Source organism: Salvia splendens, chromosome 15 (genome assembly GCF_004379255.2).
Source record: "Salvia splendens isolate huo1 chromosome 15, SspV2, whole genome shotgun sequence".
Lineage (NCBI taxonomy): Eukaryota > Viridiplantae > Streptophyta > Magnoliopsida > Lamiales > Lamiaceae > Salvia > Salvia splendens.
Window position 1 is genome coordinate 33,916,449 of NC_056046.1, and position 25,404 is coordinate 33,941,852.

Consider the following 25,404-nt stretch of genomic DNA (forward strand, 5'->3'; position numbering starts at 1 on the left):
GTTTAGCTCCTTCTGTTCGAAGAAGTACTTGAGACTCTTGTGATCGGTGTAGATTTCGCATCTCACTCCATAGAGATGATGTCTCCAAATTTTCAGTGCATGCACCACTGCTGCTAACTCCAAATCATGCGTCGGAAAATTCAACTCATTCGGTCTCAACTGTCGGGAAGCATATGCTATCACCTTCCCATCTTGCATTAACACACATCCCAGTCCTACTTTCGACGCGTCCGTATAGACGGTGAAGTCCTTGTCGGGTTCTGGTGCCGCTAGGACTGGTGCTGTAGTCAATTTCTCCTTCAATAGTTGGAAACTCGTCTCGCACTCTGGCGTCCAAACTACCTTAATTCCTTTCTTTAGCAGTTGCGTCATCGGTCTTGCAATCTTAGAGAATCCCTCGATGAATCGTCGATAATATCCCGCCAATCCCAAGAAACTGCGGATTTCACTTGGCGTTTTCAGCGATTTCCAATTCTGTACGGCCTCGACCTTTGCTGGGTCTACTTGAATCCCGTTTGCCGTCACAATATGACCAAGGAAGTTCACTCGAGTCAACCAAAACTCACACTTACTAAACTTGGCATAAAGTTTCTCCCTTTGCAACGTTTCCAACACTGTTCGTAGGTGCTGTCCATGCTCCTCCTCGTTCTTCGAGTATACCAACACGTCGTCGATGAAGACTAACACAAACTTGTCAAGATACTCGTGGAAAACTCGGTTCATCAAGTCCATGAAAACGGCTGGGGCGTTGGTCAGCCCAAATGGCATCACGACGAATTCATAATGGCCATAGCGAGTGCGAAAAGCAGTCTTAGGCACATCCTCTCGTCGGACCTTTAGTTGATGATACCCTGATCTCAAATCCATTTTCGAGAATATGCCCGCTCCTCGAAGTTGGTCAAACAAGTCGTCAATCCTTGGTAGTGGGTACTTATTTTTCAAGGTCATCTTGTTGAGCTCACGATAGTCGATGCACATCCTCATCGTTCCATCCTTCTTCTGAACAAAACTGGCGCTCCCTATGGTGACACACTGGGTCGAATGAAACCCAAGTCTAACAGTTCTTGTAACTGTACCTTCAACTCGGCCAACTCCTTAGGGCCATTCGGTATGGTGCCTTTGACACTGGCGCCGACCCTGGTTCCAAATCAATAGTGAACTCCACCTGTCTGTCGGGTGGCGGTCCTGGCAAAGCTTCGGGAAACACATCGGGAAAATCTCACACTACTTCCACGTCTTCCACTTTCAACTCCTTCTTTTCCTCCCCATTCAAGTACACCAGATATGTCGGACGCCCTTTTCTTATCATCGTAGTTGCTTGCAAAGCAGAGATTATGGAGGTTCGTCTGTTCATGGAGATCCCATATAAGATAGCCGGCTCTTCGCCTAGGGCTCGAAAAGAAATCTGTCTCTCTTTACAGTGAATCGTTGAGTGGTTCTCGGTAAGCCAATCCATTCCTAAGATTATGTCTACATGTTCCAAAGGTATAACGTGCAAAAGCCGAGCTACTACTCCTAACTCTCCTTACACAAACTTTAGTCAAACAGTCTTAACTTGGATATGAACCGATTTTGAATTGTAACAATTAGTTATGATCATCCCCTCGGAGCTTGAAAGAACATAAGATAGGCCATGAATATGGGATGGAATCAAATTAATGTCAACTCTCATAGTAGGCTACCAAAAGATAATTCAGTTGTTCGACCAAATTTGAAAGGTCCACACATCAATGGATAATGACTTAAAGGGTTGAGGAAAAGAAATGATCAGTTGCATGAGGATTGAGAAATGTAGGCAGTTGTCACAAAGCGGTACTGATCATGGTTCAAGGAAAATCATAATATGGACTGACAGAATCACATCAATGGGTTCATAAGTTTGTGAAAGGCAATCGAAGTCAAAGAGGCTATTGAAAACAAAATTCAAGTGGATTAAGTTTGTTAAGGCAAGGAACAAAATGTAGGCCTTAACTTCATTTTGTAGAATGAAAGGTTCTATTATGGAAAGGATACATAAACTGAACCAAAAAGAATTTCGCTCTGAAAGAAAGAACTTGACACAGACATGGTGACCAAATGAAAAGTTGAACAAAAGTTCCAAGAGAAATATCCCACAGAAAACATGTCTGCAAAACGTGATCGTATTGAAGGACATAACTGCAAGCAGTTTTAGGAATGAAGCTCAATAGTAAAGGCTCACAGAGTCAAAGTATGGTCCGTATAAATAATAGGTCAAAGAAGACTACAATCAAACCAAGTGTCCAAAGTTATGAAGGCAATACCACTTTCCAAGAACTGAAAGTGAGTTATGACTCAATGGATGAAAAGGAATAATATGCGTTACTTGCAAAGAATGAGTGGAACAAGACGTTAAATAGACAAGGGCTCACGATTATTTGAAAGGTCCTGAAAGACAAATTCTTAGAATCCAAGTAAGAACTGTTGATTAAGATGTTCGTTCTAGCTGTTAAAATCGCACCTCCTCATTCATCTTTCGCGAGCCAAAACTGGTAACATCGCTATAGGAACTGTGGATTCCACGCTGAGATTCTTCGTATCGTTGCCACTAATAATTATAGTCGGAAACCATATCTTCATAAAATTCTTTGCCTGTCATAATGACTATCCTCGTAGGACATGGTTATCATCCTCGTTCTCCTTAGCATGGTATGGAAAGCATCTCCATCGTGCTTCCACTTACGCAAGATTAAACTATACTAATTTAAATCGCGAGTATGATCGCTCGTCGTTGCATGAAAATATCTCTTAGCATTTGTTATTCTTGTCTCGCACCTTGACTTAAGCGTTTGCCTCAACTCTCATATTCTCGTATGTTCCATTGCTCGGAAAAGCAATAGTTAAGTTTTCAACTTAGAACTACAATTCACGCGGTCAATTAGGCTTATATTTTAGGCACTCTAATTCACAACACAATTCATCATCTCATAGATCATCATCTACCACAATTTACGCAATTCATATCTCAAGATAAACACACCACATTTTCACAGCCCATAGCAAAACACTTTCAAACTTCACATTAATTTCAAAACTTTTGAAACAAAATTTCTTTATACTTTCACACTTTCCTAGAAATTTTCCACATCTTACTTTTAAAGTAAAAGTTGACTCAAACTAAATCGTAATTTCGCATCAACTTTCATCATTCGTATAAAACATTCCATAGAATAACACATCATACCTCGCACCTCATAACATACATAACATCACACTTCCACAGCTCAATTTTCCAAACGAAGTAAATTTTTTTTTTTTTTTTTTCGAAACTCAATTTTTTTTTTTTGAACAATTCATAAACACAACATTTTCCATTGATCAATTAATTTTCTCAAAAGAAAGAACTAACATATTTTCGTTTAAAGTTCAAAGATTATATTTTTTTTTCAAAAAGTTCCAACAACTTTCCACAACATAAATATTTTTCCCACTAGAACAACCAGTCATTAATATTGCAAAACTCATAACACATTTGCATTCCAAACAAAACACTCATGCACTTCACATATATGTTTGAGACAACATTTTTAGATTACTCATCTTTTCTCAAAAAAAAAAATTTCAATATTCTCAAAACAACTCATTAATTTCCATCTTTCAGGTAAAACACGCCATCTTCCCATAATCACATGCTCACGTCATAACACTTTCACACACATAGCACATACTTAAGTCATCAGGCCAATCTTGCTCATGTCTCACATAATCATACCATAACAATATCACATTCAAACATACAACACGTGCTTAAATCATCTTCTCAATTCATGCTCATATTCCACATATGTATGTCATCATATCATTTATTCTCGAATTTCAACATGAAAATAACATCACATCATCACGTAATTACATGCTCATGCATTCTTTTGCCCAAAACATCCTCATCATATCGTAAATTTTATACATCGTTCACACATTTCATCAACAACTTAAAACATACCACACTTTCCTTGGTTGAGCTTGATGCTTTGGATGTTGAGCCTTCATGACCCTTCTAGTCAATAAGGGTTCGCTAACTTAGACTTAAAGTGAAAGAAGACTCTCGGACCAGAGCGAAAGAACAAAGCTTTGATACCACTCTGTCACGACCGCCCATACAAGGGGTACCACAAACGCGGCGATCGTGACCGACATGCATGGATTACAATTCAAAAAGAACAACTTAATTAATTTGAAGAAAGGAAAACAACTTAGTTTAAAGATTTTAAGGTTATATATTTTTTTTTCGAAAAGACCTAAGATAAAGTACTTTTAAAAAGACAATGGGAAAAATTAGACTTAAGAAAAATAATAACTAAAAACTAAAGTAGCACAAGCACTTAACTTAAATCTCGGAGAATACCATTTTCAAAAGACCACGTAGATGCACGTTTAAAAACCTAACACCACCATACATGTTCCAACACCAAAACGAAAAGCTTAAGGTCTTAAGACATAAATTAAAACATAGCAGCGGATAAATAAGGTTCAAAGAGAGTCAAGGATCACGCCTATGTATGACGACACAACGTATCCTAGGGTCTTTAACCAGCTCAACATCCACCTCAACATCCCGCTCAACCTGCAAAATTTTTAAAAGAAATTGCAGGGCTGAGTACTCCATACCAGTGATCTCGAGTTTTATACGTAGTAAAGAAAAATATCACGAGAACACAAAAAAAATGTTTCATAGACTGGCCAGTCAAATAATCTCCCCACTTTCTCAACAATCCATCAATCACAATCATCATTCCATGTGCGACGAAAGTGTGGCCACACTATTCTCCCACGAGACCGGCCGACTAGCAAGGACGGCTCACGATCCCACCAGTGTACACAGCCTGATAGGGTTTGCGGCCCTACTCAGACCCGAATTCGTTTCACAACACAGCCATATAGCCTAACGGAGTAAACTCAGACGAACTAGGCATCAGGCACACAATCTCAATCAAAACAAACCATGGTATGACATAACAAGTTAAACCACCCTTATAACGCCACATAGTATTTTCGGAAAAATAAAGAGATTTGAAAAGAAAGCCCACCTCGTTCGCTTTACAATTCACAATCCAACTTATGGCAACTCTCGTTCCTCGAGTTCACGAATACACAATCACCCTTGTCAACGACAACACAAGTCAGCCTTCCACAAAAATCATACTACTATGCATGTCCTATCGTTTCTCTCTCATCGTTTTTCTCAATTAACCCAACCCAACGTTCGTCACAAAGACGGAAAAACACACCGTAATATATTTCAACTTATCACACGTGATCACATCATTAGGCACGTTCCTTGGACACACATACATCATATAATACTTTTAAACTTGAAAATAAGTGTCATTTTATCAAGGCAGAAAACTGGCAGAATTGCGCGACCGTTTTGTAAAAATCACTTTAAATTCACCCGACCTCAAAACATGCTAAATTTTGGTCACGATACAGAGGACACATTCAAGTTCATCCATGAAAATTTTCTTATCGAAATCACGTCATTTAGTCAGTCATATCACATATTGAACTCTCTGGTCGGAACATACAATTTCTGACAGTATTGCGCAGTTCATTTGAAAAATTCACCATAAATTCATACGATGCCCAAAAAGGCTGAAAATTTAAAAAACACAGAAGACACTTCAAATTTTCATATAGTTCAAGAATTACATCAATCGGAGTTCATTTGGTCAGTCAAACAGAAAACGAAACATTCATGGCGAGAACTCACGTTTCTGGCAGATTTGCGCAGTCGAATTCAAATATTTATTAAAAATTCATTTTTCGATAAAACATGCTGAAATTCACACGAGACACAGAAAACATCTTGAAGTTTACTCAGTAAAAAGTTCATAGCAAAATTCGTTCGTTTGATGGGTCGAATACAGATCATAAATCACTGGTCGAGCATCACAGAATTCTGGTTCAAAATCGAAAATAGGGTTTTTAAATTTCCACAACGAAAACACCGATTCTTCATGCTCGAACACACATCATCATGCTTACACGTTACTCACACACATATTTGCATACAACTCATATCATCACCACATATTTCGATCCAACACACATGATTTCAACCCACAAAAGCAAAAATCAAACAAGTTCTTACGACACACGATTTCCCCCCGTTAAAACTTGCGATCTATCAAACCTACACTCTCTACATGCATGTAGGACTCAAAACATGGTTCAAAAAGCGAAGGAGGAGAAAAAGTGAGCAATATACCTTCTTTGACACAAAACGAATCGGTAGAAACGAAGAACGAAGCGATTCGTCGGAGATTTTTGAAGGTAACTTCAATGGATGCAAGAATAAGCTTGAATGGAAGATTTTTGGAGATGGGAGAGTGGAGAAGATGAAAAAAAACGTGTGGGAGAGGGAGAGAGTGAAAGTGGCGAAATTTTGTGGAGAATGGGGGCTAGGGTTTGATAAATTGGTATTTATTTGCTAGGTTAAGGTCCATGAATGAATTAAATAAATAAATTGTGGGGAATTAAAATATAGGCTAATGAATAAAAATCCCACAATTATGAAGAGCCAAATTTTTGAAAATTATGGCTGAAAAAAAATAATAAGGAATTTTCGAAAATTCCATGTTCACAACAAGGAATTTATTTGGTATTTTCTTGGAGAATATCTTCATAACTTAGGAAATAAAAATAATGAATATAAGGGAACAAATAAGTTAAATCTCCAAGTAGGAAATAATAGGGGTGGGGGCCGAAAATTATTGGGTAATTGCACAAGGAAATTATTTAAATCCCCAATTAAATAGAATAGGATTTAAATTAGGTAATTTCTTTAGGAGAAAGGCTCCCCTAAAATAGGCAACAATTAATTAAATTCCCACAAGGGAAAATAAGCATAGGAGGCGTGTGACATGAAAGAAAAGTAGAAAAAAATATTCACATCCCCAATTAATTAGGCATAGGGATTTATTTGAATAAAAAGGGATTCCACAAATTAGGAAACAAATAAAATATCCCCCATCTTTTATTGGAGGGGCCGAAAATTGCTAGGCTCAAAAAGCCAAGGAAATATTCCAACTCTCTCTTTATTTTGGGTGAAGAAATAAAATACAACATGATTTAATTGGATTAAATTCAAAGGGAGGGAGTCAATAAAGCACCAATTAAATCAAATGAAAATAATTCTTTCTCCTATAGGAGATTTTCGAACACTCCCAAGGAAAATAAAATGGAGTTCGAATTTCATGTAGTACTACTTAGGGGTCATTTGGTTTGGATTTAATTTGGATAAGTATCCCAAAATAATTAATTAAATCCACAAAAAGAAGTACTATTTCAATAATTAGGAAGGGCCGAATATTTCAATGAATCGACTCGAGAAAGGATAAATGCATGATCCTATTAATCTTTTCCCCACGTTGGAAAAACATAAATCTCAAGCTCGTCATTCCACAATAACCACGTCAAATTATTTCACACAAAGCACTTAATCACATAGAATCAAACGTTTCAGAATTCCCCAAAATTCCAATTACATAAAAAGAAGTCACAAAAGTTTGGGATGTTACAATTAAAATCCATATTTATCTTTATCTTGTGGATATTTATAGAATTAATTCTATTTAGAAAATATCCTAGTATATTTAGATAATTAAATGTATCTCTATCTTATAGATATTGATAGATTTATATCTATCTAGAATATATCTTAGAAGATTTAGATAATTGTTAATCCAGTATTGTAATTATCTTTTGGGTTTAAGATAGATTTAGTTCTATCTAGTTAAATCCTAGTTGAATTAATTAATATTAATTCTAGTTTATCCTAATTTTATGGATATAAATAGATTTATTTCTATTTAGAAAATATCCTAGATAAATTTGGATAAAGATAATACAAGATAATCCTAATCTAATTGAATTTTGATATGATATATTCTAGTTTCTTATTCTAAATAATTTAAGATTTTCTTAAATCTTAGAGTGATTGGATTTTATCTTATGGATTTAGATAGATTTGTTTCTATCCTGAAATATCATAGTACAATTTTGATAATGATAATCCAAGATCAGTCTTATCTTGAATTTTAGGATTTGATTTTATCCATGTAAAATCTAGAATAATCCTAAGAGGATTTAGATAGATTCCATTCTATCTAGATAAATCCTAAATTGATTTGGATAGTCATTATCCAAATAAATCGTATCAAATCTGAAATTCCTATTTTGGATAAGATAAGGAATTAATTATTTAATTAAATCTCCCTAGATTTATTAAATAATTTCAATAATTATCCAGTGTGATTAATCACCATGAATTAAATGGATTTATCTATTTATTTGGTGTTAATATGTTTTAAGTGGATTATCTGCCTTATCTACTTATGTGATAATTTTGCAAAAGTCATATTTAAAATGACTAAGCGATAATTACGACAGTGTGTTGTATATGGTCTCCATAAATTGGTCTATATATGAAGCAGTTTCTAATATTATCGCAAACCACCTTAGTGGGAGCAATAATCCTACGAAATAGCAAGTTCATAAGATTAGACTTCTTAATAGTAAATTGTTTAAACTAGAAGCGTGTTTATAATATTATCGCGACCCACCCTAGTGGGATCCATAATCCTATGAAATTGCAAGTTCGTATGTTTAAGCATATTTATAAGATAGCTATGGAATTTTGTTAGTGGCGTACGACCTTCCCTAGAAGGAGTATCAAAACAGAAATGAAATTCCTAGATGCAAATATTTATGGTAAATGCTTAGGCAATATTTGGCGGCCATGCCACCTTAGTGGTCTCTGGACTATCCGTCGGTATTGTGACCAGGAAATTGTTGGAATCCGAATTTGTATGACCTCCCTAGAGGCGTACTTATTTTGGTTTTTACGGTTGTGAGATACATAAATTGTTTTATGGTTGTTTGCGATTATGTATTAAGCATAGTATGTGATAAATAGTTTTATTTCTTCTCAGCCAAATTCTTAATAATGTCTGCGAACCTTAAAGAAATCAAACTCGAAGGCCAAAATTATGTTGATTGGAAATATTAAATGGATAAGATTCTCATTGCTGAAAACTTAAAGTTTGTACTCACTAATTCATGTCCTCCATTTCCTCGACAAAATTCTACAAAGAAAGTTTGAGAATGCATTTTATGCATGTACTCGATAAGTTCTTTGAGGAAGAAGGTCAAACTACTTTCTTTTAAGTAGTGAGACAAGTCTTGGTTTATACCGATGATAAAGGAATATCCAATGAGGACGTTGTCCAGATTCTATTGGAACATCCAAAAGAGATAGAAAGTTTTCATGAATCTTCTGATTCAGTTACTCAAATAGTTTCTACACTCAGTTCATCGCCAAATGTAATAGGAAGTGATTATATGAAGGTTGTTACTGAAAAGTTGGAAACCTTTGGCATTATATTCACTTTATTACTATTGGAGGAAGATAACATGATACTTGACGAATTCATTAAGGTTGTATCTTTCCTATGTCTTAGTTCAATCGAACAGAAGACTAGCAATGGAAAGGGGGAAGAGCTGAATTGTCATCAATGCCTGCTGAAAGCAAGAAAGGCAAGAAAAATTTGGTGAAAAAGGCAAAGAGAAGATGCATTGTAAGTCGGATTGACCTCTTATATAGAAGGACAATGACTTAGAAAACAATGCAACTTCTAAAGGAGAGATCTACATCTAGTTGGGCAGTTGTTGCACTTGGAGCTATTTATTTATGCTCACTTTATTGTTTTGTTTTGATGTATAAGACTTTGTTTTATTGGTACAGTTTAGTTTGGAAAGAATTCAGTTTCAGTTTCTAAACTTGTTAATGATTAAATGATGTTCGATGTCATTTGATAATGCGTGCATTATTGAGAAATGTTCATCGAATATCTATCATAGTGCCATAGAAAAACAAATTATACATCATAGTATCTAAACAATATAATTGCAAAAAGATTGAGTTTAACACCACAGTTCAACTTCTTAAACAATGAATGATAAAGTATTTATGGTACTTAATCATAAGGCCAAGAAAGTACTTAGTAATTGTTCAAACTGATTTTGTCTAACTCAAGTGACTATCGAGATTTTAACAGCTTACTTGTTAAATAGCTTGAAAGTCAGGTAAGTCTGGTTGATGCACAACAAGTTAGAATCTTTTGGTGGTTCAAGGGATTCAGAATACTTATAGAGGTACGACATAGAAAGACTAGCAAGTCTTAATGGTTTATACCATAGGAGACGAGCAATGAGTTAAGATCAGTAGTGGGAGTTAAATCCTAGTTGACTACTCCAAGCATTCTTCTAAAGAATGGGATAGTCATATAAGAAGATATCGAAGTCTCTCGAAGACAAGTTCGATAAGTGAATAGTTTTACTCAATAACACCTTATCATTGATGGGATATACGTTGGAAACAGTGAGTTATACCTTAAAGAAACTACTATAACATCAGTACCTTCTACAACACGCGAGTTGTGGACTAGAGGCAAGTCTAGTCCAGCACATCACAAGGTGTGGAGTTATTCCAACACATGTTTTGGAAAAGGTATCCAAGTAATTGGAGTTGTGTACTGAGGTATGTTTTAAGGTTGTCCCAAATGATAGAAAAGGTACAGGTTCTATAATCTTCAACGCAAGATATGTGTTTCTTTACACGAATACTGGATTCTTTGATGAAGATGGGGTCGGGCCCACAATCGTGCTCGTTGGCAAGAGCACGGTTGTGGTTGCTCTAACCCAACGGGTTCATGTCGGATTCGTGTGGATTATCGTGTATCCAAAAAAAAAGTTAACACTCTATTAATGATAGTAAGTTACTATACAATATAGCTTGACACGACACGATAACGACTAAAACATGATATTACATGATTAAATGGGACTCTTGTGCTCGTTCTTGCGGAAGAGCACTGCTGTGGTTGTTGTGCTCTTTCCTAAGAGCAGGCAGAAAAAGTGGGGTCTGGCCCACAATCGTGCTCGTTGGCAAGACCAAGGTTGTGGTTGCTCTAACCCAACGGGTTCATGTCGGATTCGTGTGGATTATCGTGTATCCAAAAAAAAAGTTAACAGTCTATTAATGATAGTAAGTTACTATACAATATAACTTGACACGACACGATAACGACTAAAACATGATATTACACGATTAAATGAGATGTTACAAAATTAGAAAAATTATTTTCTTAAATCAAAATAATAAAATTAATGTATAATATTGAAGTACAATAATATTATATCTATACAAAATTAAATAATTAAAATAATTATTTTTTAAATAAAATTAAAGTATAATATTTTTTTAATTTATAAAAAATTAATTACTAGTACTATTTTTAAAATTAACAAAACTAAATATAATATTTTTTTAGTTACTTAAAATCAAACTATAATATTTTTTAATTAATAAAAATAACAAAATTAAAGTGTAATAATTTTTTGTTCTCTTTCTATCTTACATTACCAATAATATAATTAATAAATAAATACCAATAGTATAATTATTTAAATTATAAATTATATAATAATTATTACTATTATTATTATTTAATATTAAATTAATAACTAATCAATATAGTCTTCGTAAAAATTTAAAATTGTTAATTATATTCATAATGGTAAAAATTTGAATATTTTTAGTTAGGTGTTTCAACCCTAAAATGAGTATGAAATAATTTAATATAAATAATTCAATTGATTTAATTACTTTAAATAATTAATTTAATTAGGTATTTTTTTTCTTGATTTATATTATGAATGCAATTAGATGTATGTATAAAACACAAAAAAGAAAGAAGAAAAAGAAGAGAAAAGTAAAAAGAGGAAACATAAACTAAGGAAAAAAAGGAAAAAGAAAGGAAGGTAAAATACTAAAAAGAAAGAAGAAAATGAAGAAACTAAAGAAGGAAAAAAGAAATAAGAAAGGAAGAAAAAAATCACATGTTTGGTCCTATTTAATTAAAATTTCCAAAAATATCATCCATAACTAAAAAATCACATGTTTGGTAGCCAGAGTTATTTTTGTTATATGGTACCAAAAACGATATAAAATAAAGATCACGTACCATTTATGTGCGAAAGTGAAAGATCAAGTATCATTTATGTAGTTCACTCTAAAAGAAAATTAAAAAAAGGATTATTATTAATGGATATAGACCATTTTTTATGGAAGGACAAAAAAATATGGCGATACTTGTATATGATGAAGGGTGAATATAGTATCAACAAATATTTCCGCCAGAAAATTAGTAGTATTCCGATTTTTCCGTAAAGGAAAAGGCATGGGTGACAAAATTTCTTGTTAATTAACTCCATTACAGTCACTAATTTGGATAGTATATCAACAAATATTTTCGTCTGATAATTAATAGTTGCCGATTTTGCCGTATAGGATAGGGCATGTGAGTTACAAAATTCCTTATTAATTAACTACATTACATTCACTAATAATTAATAGTTGTCGATTTTGCCGTATTGGACAAGGCATGTGAGTGACAAAATTCCTTGTTAATTAACTACATTATATTCACTAATTTGGTCCACAGCCTCCACTCAATGGTAATTTATTTCACAAAACAGCATTGTACCAACCCAAGTGGCTTTCTTTTGATGAAGTGAAATCAATATATCTTGATGTATAAATTTTGGGCGAAAATCTTGAAGTAATCGTATTTAGAAAATCATATCCCTAAATGTGACATTTTTTACTTCTACAGAAAGAGTTACGTATTCTCAAAATGTGTAAGTAATCGTATTTAGAAAATCATGTCCCTAAATGAGACAATTTTTTTTAAAATTCTACCAAAGGAGTCAACGCATTTCCAAAATGTGTAAGAGCATTTACATTAGTGGATAATACACCTCCAATTTCTCCCGCCACGTTAGTATTTTATTATTTAGTCTATCCCCAAAGGGAAATTGAAATAGTTATAAAATTAAAAAATCATGCAAGCATTCTTGATTACATATACGATAAAGGACCAATCAATATTTTAGCCCTAAGTGTATTAGTTTTTACTAATTTGGTCCACAACCTCCTCTACTCAATAATACTCCCAGTATTTTGTTATTTTTTTAATTTGTCTATTTGAGAAAAAAGAAGTCCTATATTCCACGTTTATTTCTTATGATAAATTGAAATAAATATCGTAAATTTGCTATATATATATATATATACATACCATATGATCATTAATTAATTCCAGGTCTCATATTGTATATTTTGATTTTAGTATACTAGCATTATATTAAAATATAAAAATATTAGTAGTAGTTGAATTGGGTTATAAAAGGAGGCATATTAGCATACAAGGTTGCAAGGGAGAAGAAAAAGCAGTGGAAAATGGATTGCGTTTTGATTGGTGTTGTGATGGGTGTAATGTTGTTGGGTTTAAGGTGGTTTGTATACCTCCAGGGGCCACGGAAACGGCTCCCTCCGGGACCCAGACCCCTCCCGATCATCGGAAACATTCACCAACTAGGTAAAAATCAGACCGAAACACTGAGACAGCTGGCGAAAACGTACGGCCCTCTGATGTCGATCCGCATAGGCAGCGTGTACACGGTGGTGGCGTCCACACCGGAGATGGCCATGGAGCTCCTCCAACGCCACGGTCAGGTCTTCTCCGGTCGGACCGTCCCCCATGCGATGGAGGTAGGCGGGTTCAGCAAGTTCAGTATTTTCTTCGGTCCGGCCGGGAAGGAGTGGCGCGACAAGCGCAAGGTGTGCAAGGAGATTCTGTTCTCGGAGCGGTGCCTCGAAGAAAGCGAGGGCCTCCGCCAGGAGATGCTGCAGAAGCTGGTGGATCACGTCGGGGGCCACTGCGACCGAAGGGATGTGGTCAACATCCACGATGTGGTATTCATGGCCAACCTCAACCTCTTGCTCACCACCATCTTCTCCATCACCTCCCCGGACACCGCCATGGAGTTGATGAAGATTATGAAATATTTTTTCTCCTTATTTGCTCCCAATATCACCGACTACTTCCCCATTCTAAAAGTCTTGGATCCGCAGGGGATGAAGCGCAAGGCTGAGTTAAGCTTGGGTAAACTCTTGGCCAAATTCCGTGATTTTCTTAACCACAGGTTGGACCACAGAAGGAACAACCCCAACAACAAGAAGCAGGATCTGCTCGAGGCAATCATCGATATCACCCAAGCAAACGACTACAACATTACCACACAAGATATCCCTTATTTACTTCTCGTAAGTTCTATTTTCATTCATTTGGTCTACCTTTTTTCTAAAAAAATCTATAAATATACTAGGAATTAATCGTGGGAGGAATAGACTCCAACTCGAACATGGTCGAGTGGATCATGACTGAGCTACTATTCAACCCGGACAAACTCGAGAGGCTAAAACGAGAGATAAAGAGCGCAGTGGGAGAGAATGGGAAAATCCAGGAGGCGGACATCGCGTCCCTCCCGTATCTGCTGGCAGTGATCAAAGAAACCTTTCGTTATCACCCGCCAGGGCCTCTTGCGGTTACCCGGATGTCAGAAGCCGATCAAGAGGTGAATGGTTATATGATTCCAAAAGGGACGCAGATAGTCGTCAATACGTGGTCAATGGCAAAAATCCGAGCATCTGGACTGATCCGGAATCTTTTGAGCCAGAACGATTCCTTGACAACAAACTGGACTTCAAAGGCCAGCATTTCCAGCTCATACCCTTCGGGGCGGGCCGGAGAATATGCCCCGGAATACCCTTGGCAACTCGTATTCTGCAGATGACCACCGCTGTTTTGGTTCATAATTTTGACTGGAAACTTGAGAAAGACAAGGATCACCCGGACCATAAAGAAGCCATGTTTCGGATAAATTTGAGCAAAGCAACTCCACTTAGAGCTTTTCGGTTTAAAATTTAAGATTTTCTCATCTTAATAAATGGACAATAATAGCCCATGCTTCCAATAATGTAACCCATGTTGTGTATTATGTATATTGAAAATTATCAATCATATTACTATTTGGTACTTCATCCATCCCAATTAGCTGAAATATATCTTTCGGACACGGAGATAAGCTAAAACAGGAGAAAGAATAAAGAAATAATATAAGAGAGAGGATAAAATAAGAGTAATTAGATTTTTTTTTTGTCAAAAAAGAAATACTACTCAACTAAATTGAGACATTTCGAAAAATATTGTATATTTTCCCAAGAATTATGCACCTATCTTAATTTTATATCTCACTTACAGAGATTAATGTCATTCTTTCGCATGAATGAAATCGGAGCTTTAAATAATATCACGCCCACTAACTCAATAAATAAGGCCTAATTATTAATTTATTTCCAGCCCAACTCAGTTTTAACGAAACAGAGCCAAAACTTAAACCTTGGCCCAATTGTATTATGTCCCTATAATGTGTATTATGCGTGAAATAATGTAGCTCGGGTAATTTAAATCATATCTATCCAATCCATCTATCTAATGGCTACAATTTGTTTTATGTTTAAGACTAAAAGGTGTTAGGACCTTAATACACCCATATATATACTATTTACATTTACGCTACTTCATTTGGCGGAATTGAATATTATTAAGAGTAAAGGCCAAAATTGGTCCTGAACATACAGTCATTTTACGTTTTTGGTCCTAAACATTATCATTTGGATTTTTTTGTCCTGCAAATATGGAAATTTGATCATTTTGGTCCTCCGTCAACATTTCCGTTAAAAACTAATGGTCAACGGCCAATTTTGACCAAATTAAACTTTTAATTCTGATTTTTTACTCCCTAATTAATTCCCTAATTATTTTTACATTTCAATTTCATCTTCTTTCCTTCCACTTATCATCATCCAAAAAACAAAAAATCAAAGAGAGAAATTTAAAGGAAAGATCCAAATTTGGAACTAAAAAGAGTGAAATACGAGAAGGAAAACTTAGATCCAACAATTAAGTGATATCACTCATCTAGAGAAGAAAGAGTGAACTACTGAGATTGCACAGCAAAAAAATCCATTGTCATCTCCCTCATCCTCACTCTCTCTCTCTCTAATAATCTAACCTCATTCAGTCATGTTAAAGGGGTAAATCTGAAACACACCCTCTCATTTCATCATCAAACAATAGAAAGGCGGAGAGAGAAGAGAAATCCACTATGGGCAGTAACCAAGCATAGTTGAAGTTTGATAGGTGGAATAAAGTAGAGAGAAAAATGGTAGTTGATTATTTTAATGAGGAGAGAAGACAGATGAGGTTATTTCCAAAATTGGAAAGTGGTAATCTTGATTGGTACAAACAAAAAGGAAATGTGGCCATCTTGAATGGGATGAATGGAGTAATTATTTAAATTACGTACTATCATTTAAAATTATTATTATTATTATTAATAAAATATTATTACTATTTGAAATTAATAATTAATTAATAAAGCCACAATGAAATTTTAAAAGAGTAAATGTAAAAACTGTTCATGAATATATGTCCATTTTATAATTTTGGTCATATACTTTATCTTTTGAATTTTGACATCCTGAACATTTCAATTCGGATCACAATTGGTCCTACACTAACATTTCCGTCAATTTTTAAACAGTTTTAACCCGATTTTGACTGATTTTTAAACGGTTTTAACCCGAATGGGACAATTAAAACCGTCAAAATTGGGTCAAAACCGTTTAAAAATTGACGGAACTGTTAGTGTAGAACCAATTGTGATCCGAGTTGAAATGTTCAGGATGAGAAAATTCAAAAGATAAAGCATAGGACCAAAATCGTAAAATGGGTATATGTTCAGGATCAGTTTTGGCCTTTTCTCTTATAAATTTTATTCAATTTTTAATATAATATATAATACGTATATAATTATAATTATAAAATATTAGTATGATTCATTCATTATGAACCAAATATATTCCGTTGAAGACTTTTGTTATCAACTTTCATCACTTTTAATCCGGTTTTATCCTATACAATTTGATTTGTTCATAATTAATATTGTCATGTACTAATACTGCATATATCATGTTATGTTCTCTTTTTTTCTTCAATTTTCAATCGCTAGGGTAATTTAATCTAATTATAAAATACTAGTTCTTTTTGGTGTTCATTAGTCCAATTACAGTATAGTTTAGAATTTTCCTTTTATAATTAAATAATTAGTAATATTAAAGTAGTGAAACTAATGTAATGGAACGCAATAGGAAATTTTTTTAAATGTGGGATTGAATCAACCGTAAAATATTTAAGTTTTCTGCTCACACCAACAGTATACTACTGAAGAAGAAATGAATTAAGACTAGAATTGGACTAGTGCACATAAATGGACTAGTATAAATATGAAATTTCATAACCCATATTAATATATTACTAGTATAATTTAATTAGGGTATTAATCTTTCAAAGAATTATAAAGCAATCAAACCACTCCAACGATTTATAATCTATCAATATATAAAAGATAAGTTTTGGAAATTTTATTACTATTAAGTATTTTAATCTTTTTTAAAATAAGAATTGCAAGAGAAATGATAATATATTAATACGGCTATTCATGTCCAAACAGAATATAACGTAAAGATATTACTTTATTATTAATAATAGAGTAAAGGCCAAAATTGGTCATGAACATATAGCCATTTTACGTTTTTGGTCCTAAACATTATCTTTTGGATTTTTTGGTCCTGCACATATGGGAATTTGATCATTTTGGTCCTCCGTCAACATTTCCGTTAAAAACTAACGGTCAACGGCCGATTTTGACCAAATTAAAGTTTTAATTCTGATTTTTTACTCCCTAATTATTTTTACGCTTCAATTTCATCTTCTTCCTTCCTCTCATCTTTCATCTTCTTCCTTCCTCTTCCCCTCAAACCCTAGTTATATGAATTCCGTCAATTTCGTGAACCGCCATTCTAGATCCGACCAAGAGATCGGGGTGGGCGACCCGGACACCGTCGACGATGAGGCCGATGGAGGCCCGATCCGTGGAGACGTGGACGTCGCGGAATTTGCAGATGAGGACGACGTAGTCGGAGAGGAGGGTGTCGAGGAAGGGGGCAGAGTTCGCAGAGCTGGATTGCCCACATCGAAACTAGAGAAAAAGAGACACATTGCCCTTTTACGGTCAAGATTCCTTCTTTCATTGATGCCAGCCGTTGATTTACCTTACCTTAGTCAAACTTCAACTATGCTTGGTTACTGCCCATAGTGGATTTCCCTTCTCTCTCCGCCTTTCTATTGTTTGATGATGAAATGAGAGGGTGTGTTTCAGATTTACCCCTTTAACATGTCTGAATGAGGTTAGATTATTAGAGAGAGAGAGAGAGTGAGGATGAGGGAGATGACCATGGATTTTTTTGCTGTGCAATCTCAGTAGTTCACTCTTTCTTCTCTAGATGGGTGATATCACTTAATTGTTGGATCTAAGTTTTCCTTCTCGTATTTCACTCTTTTTAGTTCCAAATTTGGATCTTTCCTTTAAATTTCTCTCTTTGATTTTTTGTTTTTTGGATGATGATAAGTGGAAGGAAAGAAGATGAAATTGAAATGTAAAAATAATTAGGGAATTAATTAGGGAGTAAAAAATCAGAATTAAAAGTTTAATTTGGTCAAAATTAGCCGTTGACCATTAGTTTTTAACGGAAATGTTGACGGAGGACCAAAATGATCAAATTTCCATATTTGCAGGACCAAAAAATCCAAATGATAATGTTTAGGACCAAAAACGTAAAATGGCTATATGTTCAGGACCAATTTTGGCCTTTACTCTTAATAATATTCAATTCCGCCAAATGAAGTAGCGTAAATGTAAATAGTATATATATGGGTGTATTAAGGTCCTAACACTTTTTAGTCTTAAACATAAAACAAATTATAGCCATTAGATAGATGGATTGGATAGATATGATTTAAATTACCCGAGCTACATTATTTCACGCATAATACACATTATAGGGACATAATACAATTGGGCCAAGGTTTAAGTTTTGGCTCTGTTTCGTTAAAACTGAGTTGGGCTGGAAATAAATTAATAATTAGGCCTTATTTATTGAGTTAGTGGGCGTGATACTCCCTCCGTCCCGTGCTACTCGCACGTTTGCTTTTCGGCTCGTCACAAAGTCCTTACACTATTTATAATTTAAGTTAGAATTAATGCATTTAATTAAGAGCTCTTTTATTAAGTGATGTCTCATTACACCTAAAATTCTTTTTTAATTACACAAAAAAATCAATCCCAAATTTACGGCCTAAAATGAAAAGTGCGAGTAGCATGGGACGGAGGGAGTATTATTTAAGTTTTGGACTTGGGACTCAATTTATGTTTTTTTATTTCTTTTAGTAAATTGTTTAAACTCGGATCTAATTTATTCCAAGTAATTTAATTATTCTAAAGTAATTAATTTTTTTTATTTAAACTGTTACAAAGTAATTAAAGCTCCGATTTCATTCATGCGAAAGAATGACATTAATCTCTGTAAGTGAGATATAAAATTAAGATAGGTGCATAATTCTTGGGAAAATATACAATATTTTTCGAAATGTCTCAATTTAGTTGAGTAGTATTTCTTTTTTGACAAAAAACAAAATATCTAATTACTCTTATTTTATCCTCTCTCTTATATTATTTCTTTATTCTTTCTCCTGTTTTAGCTTATCTCCGTGTCTGAAAGATATATTTCAGCTAATTGGGATGGATGAAGTACCAAATAGTAATATGATTGATAATTTTCAATATACATAATACACAACATGGGTTACATTATTGGAAGCATGGGCTATTATTGTCCATTTATTAAGATGAGAAAATCTTAAATTTTAAACGGAAAAGCTCTAAGTGGAGTTGCTTTGCTCAAATTTATCCGAAACATGGCTTCTTTATGGTCCGGGTGATCCTTGTCTTTCTCAAGTTTCCAGTCAAAATTATGAACCAAAACAGCGGTGGTCATTCCGGGGCATATTCTCCGGCCCGCCCCGAAGGGTATGAGCTGGAAATGCTGGCCTTTGAAGTCCAGTTTGTTGTCAAGGAATCGTTCTGGCTCAAAAGATTCCGGATCAGTCCAGATGCTCGGATCTTTTGCCATTGACCACGTATTGACGACTATCTGCGGCCCTTTTGGAATCATATAACCATTCACCTCTTGATCGGCTTCTGACATCCGGGTAACCGCAAGAGGCCCTGGCGGGTGATAACGAAAGGTTTCTTTGATCACTGCCTGCAGATACGGGAGGGACGCGATGTCTGCCTCCTGGATTTTCCCATTCTCTCCCACTGCGCTCTTTATCTCTCGTTTTAGCCTCTCGAGTTTGTCCGGGTTGAATAGTAGCTCAGTCATGATCCACTCGACCATGTTCGAGTTGGAGTCTATTCCTCCCACGATTAATTCCTAGTATATTTATAGATTTTTTTAGAAAAAAGGTAGACCAAATGAATGAAAATAGAACTTACGAGAAGTAAATAAGGGATATCTTGTGTGGTAATGTTGTAGTCGTTTGCTTGGGTGATATCGATGATTGCCTCGAGCAGATCCTGCTTCTTGTTGTTGGGGTTGTTCCTTCTGTGGTCCAACCTGTAGTTAAGAAAATCACGGAATTTGGCCAAGAGTTTACCCAAGCTTAACTCAGCCTTGCGCTTCATCCCCTGCGGATCCAAGACTTTTAGAATGGGGAAGTAGTCGGTGATATTGGGAGCAAATAAGGAGAAAAAATCTTTCATAATCTTCATCAACTCCATGGCGGTGTCCGGGGAGGTGATGGAGAAGATAGTGGTGAGCAAGAGGTTGAGGTTGGCCATGAATACCACATCGTGGATGTTGACCACATCCCTTCGGTCGCAGTGGTCCCCGACGTGATCCACCAGCTTCTGCAGCATCTCCTGGCGGAGGCCCTCGCTTTCTTCGAGGCACCGCTCCGAGAACAGAATCTCCTTGCACACCTTGCGCTTGTCGCGCCACTCCTTCCCGGCCGAACCGAAGAAAATACTGAACTTGCTGAACCCGCCTACATCCATCGCATGGGGGACGGTCCGACCGGAGAAGACCTGACCGTGGCGTTGGAGGAGCTCCATGGCCATCTCCGGTGTGGACGCCACCACCGTGTACACGCTGCCTATGCGGATCGACATCAGAGGGCCGTACGTTTTCGCCAGCTGTCTCAGTGTTTCGGTCTGATTTTTACCTAGTTGGTGAATGTTTCCGATGATTGGGAGGGGTCTGGGTCCCGGAGGGAGCCGTTTCCCTGGCCCCTGGAGGTATACAAACCACCTTAAACCCAACAACATTACACCCATCACAACACCAATCAAAACGCAATCCATTTTCCACTGCTTTTTCTTCTCCCTTGTAACCTCGTATGCTAATATGCCTCCTTTTATAACCCAATTCAACTACTACTAATATTTTTATATTTTAATATAATGCTAGTATACTAAAATCAAAATATACAATATGAGACCTGGAATTAATTAATGATCATATGGTATGTATATATATATATAGCAAATTTACGATATTTATTTCAATTTATCATAAGAAATAAACGTGGAATATAGGACTTCTTTTTTCTCAAGTAGACAAATTAAAAAAATAACAAAATACTGGGAGTATTATTGAGTAGAGGAGGTTGTGGACCAAATTAGTAAAAATTAATACACTTAGGGCTAAAATAATTATTGGTCCTTTATCGTATATGTAATCAAGAATGCTTGCATGATTTTTTAATTTTATAACTATTTCAATTTCCCTTTGGGGATAGACTAAATAATAAAATACTAACGTGGCGGGAGAAATTGGAGGTGTATTATCCACTAATGTAAATGCTCTTACACATTTTGGAAATGTGTTGACTCCTTTGGTAGAATTTAAAAAAAAATTGTCTCATTTAGGGACATGATTTTCTAAATACGATTACTTACACATTTTGAGAATACGTAACTCTTTCTGTAGAAGTAAAAAATGTCACATTTAGGGATATGATTTTCTAAATACGATTACTTCAAGAATTTCGCCCAAAATTTATACATCAAGATATATTGATTTCACTTCATCAAAAGAAAGCCACTTGGGTTGGTACAATGCTGTTTTGTGAAATAAATTACCATTGAGTGGAGGCTGTGGACCAAATTAGTGAATATAATGTAGTTAATTAACAAGGAATTTTGTCACTCACATGCCTTGTCCAATACGGCAAAATCGACAACTATTAATTATTAGACGAAAATATTTGTTGATACTAACTAAATTAGTGAATGTAATGTGGTTAATTAATAAGGAATTTTGTAACTCACATGCCCTATCCTATACGGCAAAATCGGCAACTATTAATTATCAGACGAAAATATTTGTTGATATACTATCCAAATTAGTGACTGTAATGGAGTTAATTAACAAGAAATTTTGTCACCCATGCCTTTTCCTTTACGGAAAAATCGGAATACTACTAATTATCTGGCGGAAATATTTGTTGATACTATATTCACCCTTCATCCTATACAAGTATCGCCATAATTTTTTGTCCTTCCATAAAAAATGGTCTATATCCATTAATAATAATCCTTTTTTTAATTTTCTTTTAGAGTGAACTACATAAATGGTACTTGATCTTTCACTTTCGCACATAAATGGTATGTGATCTTTATTTTATATCGTTTTTGGTATCATATAACAAAAATAACTCTGGCTACCAAACATGTGATTTTTTAGTTATGGATGATATTTTTGGAAATTTTAATTAAATAGGACCAAACATGTGATTTTTTTCTTCCTTTCTTATTTCTTTTTTCCTTCTTTAGTTTCTTCATTTTCTTCTTTCTTTTTAGTATTTTACCTTCCTTTCTTTTTACTTTTTTTCCTTAGTTTATGTTTCCTCTTTTTACTTTTCTCTTCTTTTTCTTCTTTCTTTTTAGTGTTTTATACATACATCTAATTGCATTCATAATATAAATCAAGAAAAAAAATACCTAATTAAATTAATTATTTAAAGTAATTAAATCAATTGAATTATTTATATTAAATTATTTCATACTCATGTTAGGGTTGAAACACCTAACTAAAAATATTCAAATTTTTACCATTATGAATGTAATTAACAATTTTAAATTTTTACGAAGACTATATTGATTAGTTATTAATTTAATATTAAATAATAATAGTAATAATTATTATATAATTTATAATTTAAATAATTATACTATTGGTATTTATTTATTAATTATATTATTGGTAATGTAAGATAGAAAGAGAACAAAAAATTATTACACTTTAATTTTGTTATTTTTATTAATTAAAAAATATTATAGTTTGATTTTAAGTAACTAAAAAAATATTATATTTAGTTTTGTTAATTTTAAAAATAGTACTAGTAATTAATTTTTTATAAATTAAAAAAATATTATACTTTAATTTTATTTAAAAATAATTATTTTAATTATTTAATTTTGTATAGATATAATATTATTGTACTTCAATATTATACATTAATTTTATTATTTTGATTTAAGAAAATAATTTTTCTAATTTTGTAACTTCTCATTTAATCGTGTAATATCATGTTTTAGTCGTTATCGTGTCGTGTCAAGTTATATTGTATAGTAACTTACTATCATTAATAGAGTGTTAACTTTTTTTTAGATACACGATAATCCACACGAATCCGACATGAACCCGTTGGGTTAGAGCAACCACAACCGTGCTCTTGCCAACGAGCACGATTGTGGGCCCGGCTCCACTTTTTCTGCCTGCTCTTAGGCAAGAGCACAACAACCACAGCCGTGCTCTTCCGCAAGAACGATCACAAGAGTCCCATTTAATCATGTAATATCATGTTTTAGTCGTTATCGTGTCGTGTCAAGCTATATTGTATAGTAACTTACTATCATTAATAGAGTGTTAACTTTTTTTTGGATACACGATAATCCACACGAATCCGACATGAACCCGTTGGGTTAGAGCAACCACAACCGTGCTCTTGCCAACGAGCACGATTGTGGGCCCGACCCCATCTTCATCAAAGAATCTAGTATTCGTGTAAAGAAACACATATCTTGCCTTGAAGATTATAGAACATGTACCTTTTCTATCATTTGGGACAACCTTAAAACATACCTCAGTACACAACTCCAATTACTTGGATACCTTTTCCAAAACATGTGTTGGAATAACTCCACACCTTGTGATGTGCTGGACTAGACTTGCCTCTAGTCCACAACTCGCGTGTTGTAGAAGGTACTGATGTTATAGTAGTTTCTTTAAGGTATAACTCATTGTTTTCAACGTATATCCCATCAATGATAAGGTGTTATTGAGTAAAACTATTCACTTATCGAACTTGTCTTCGAGAGACTTCGATATCTTCTTATATGACTATCCCATTCTTTAGAAGAATGCTTGGAGTAGTCAACTAGGATTTAACTCCCACTACTGATCTTAACTCATTGCTCTTCTCTTATGGTATAAACCATTAAGACTTGCTAGTCTTTCTATGTCGTACCTCTATAAGTATTCTGAATCCCTTGAACCACCAAAAGATTCTAACTTGTTGTGCATCAACCAGACTTACCTGACTTTCAAGCTATTTAACAAGTAAGCTGTTAAAATCTCGATAGTCACTTGAGTTAGACAAAATCAGTTTGAACAATTACTAAGTACTTTCTTGGCCTTATGATTAAGTACCATAAATACTTTATCATTCATTGTTTAAGAAGTTGAACTGTGGTGTTAAACTCAATCTTTTTGCAATTATATTGTTTAGATACTATGATGTATAATTTGTTTTTCTATGGCACTATGATAGATATTCGATGAACATTTCTCAATAATGCATGCATTATCAAATGACATCGAACATCATTTAATCATTAACAAGTTTAGAAACTGAAACTGAATTCTTTCCAAACTAAACTGTACCAATAAAAAAAAGTCTTATACATCAAAACAAAACAATAAAGTGAGCATAAATAAATAGCTCCAAGTGCAACAACTGCCCAACTAGATGTAGATCTCTCCTTTAGAAGTTGCATTGTTTTCTAAGTCATTGTCCTTCTATATAAGAGGTCAATCCGACTTACAATGCATCTTCTCTTTGCCTTTTTCACCAAATTTTTCTTGCCTTTCTTGCTTTCAGCAGGCATTGATGACAATTCAGCTCTTCCCCCTTTCCATTGCTAGTCTTCTGTTCGATTAAACTAAGACATAGGAAAGATACAACCTTAATGAATTCGTCAAGTATCATGTTATCTTCCTCCAATAGTAATAAAGTGAATATAATGCCAAAGGTTTCCAACTTTTCAGTAACAACCTTCATATAATCACTTCCTATTACATTTGGCGATGAACTGAGTGTAGAAACTATTTGAGTAACTGAATCAGAAGATTCATGAAAACTTTCTATCTCTTTTGGATGTTCCAATAGAATCTGGACAACGTCCTCATTGGATATTCCTTTATCATCGGTATAAACCAAGACTTGTCTCACT

The 25,404-nt window shown here is 34.5% G+C and overlaps 2 protein-coding genes across 2 annotated transcripts; one reads left to right on the top strand and one right to left on the bottom strand.

Annotated features, from left to right (window-relative positions):
- Window positions 1-13,200: 13,200 nt before the first annotated feature.
- On the top strand, window positions 13,201-14,965 carry LOC121766436 (ferruginol synthase-like). Its single transcript, XM_042162723.1, has 2 exons — window positions 13,201-14,188; window positions 14,251-14,965. Exons 1-2 carry the CDS (start codon window positions 13,322-13,324, stop codon window positions 14,716-14,718), a joined length of 1,335 nt encoding a protein of 444 aa, XP_042018657.1. The 5' UTR covers window positions 13,201-13,321; the 3' UTR covers window positions 14,719-14,965.
- A 4,666-nt stretch (window positions 14,966-19,631) lies between these two features.
- Window positions 19,632-21,378, bottom strand: LOC121766435 (ferruginol synthase-like). Its single transcript, XM_042162722.1, has 2 exons — window positions 20,383-21,378; window positions 19,632-20,320 (listed from the first exon to the last, which is right to left on the bottom strand). The coding sequence occupies exons 1-2, from the start codon at window positions 21,247-21,249 to the stop codon at window positions 19,745-19,747; spliced, it is 1,443 nt and encodes a 480-aa protein (XP_042018656.1). The 5' UTR covers window positions 21,250-21,378; the 3' UTR covers window positions 19,632-19,744.
- Between the last annotated feature and the right edge of the window lie 4,026 nt (window positions 21,379-25,404).

Coding starts and splice junctions, on each gene's coding strand:
- LOC121766436 (XM_042162723.1), top strand. CDS start 13,322: ATGGATTGCGTTTTGATTGGTGTTGTGATGGGTGTAATGTTGTTGGGT. Junction 14,189..14,250: donor ATATCCCTTATTTACTTCTC/GTAAGTTCTATT, acceptor TAAATATACTAG/GAATTAATCGTGGGAGGAAT.
- LOC121766435 (XM_042162722.1), bottom strand. CDS start 21,249: ATGGATTGCGTTTTGATTGGTGTTGTGATGGGTGTAATGTTGTTGGGT. Junction 20,321..20,382: donor ATATCCCTTATTTACTTCTC/GTAAGTTCTATT, acceptor TAAATATACTAG/GAATTAATCGTGGGAGGAAT.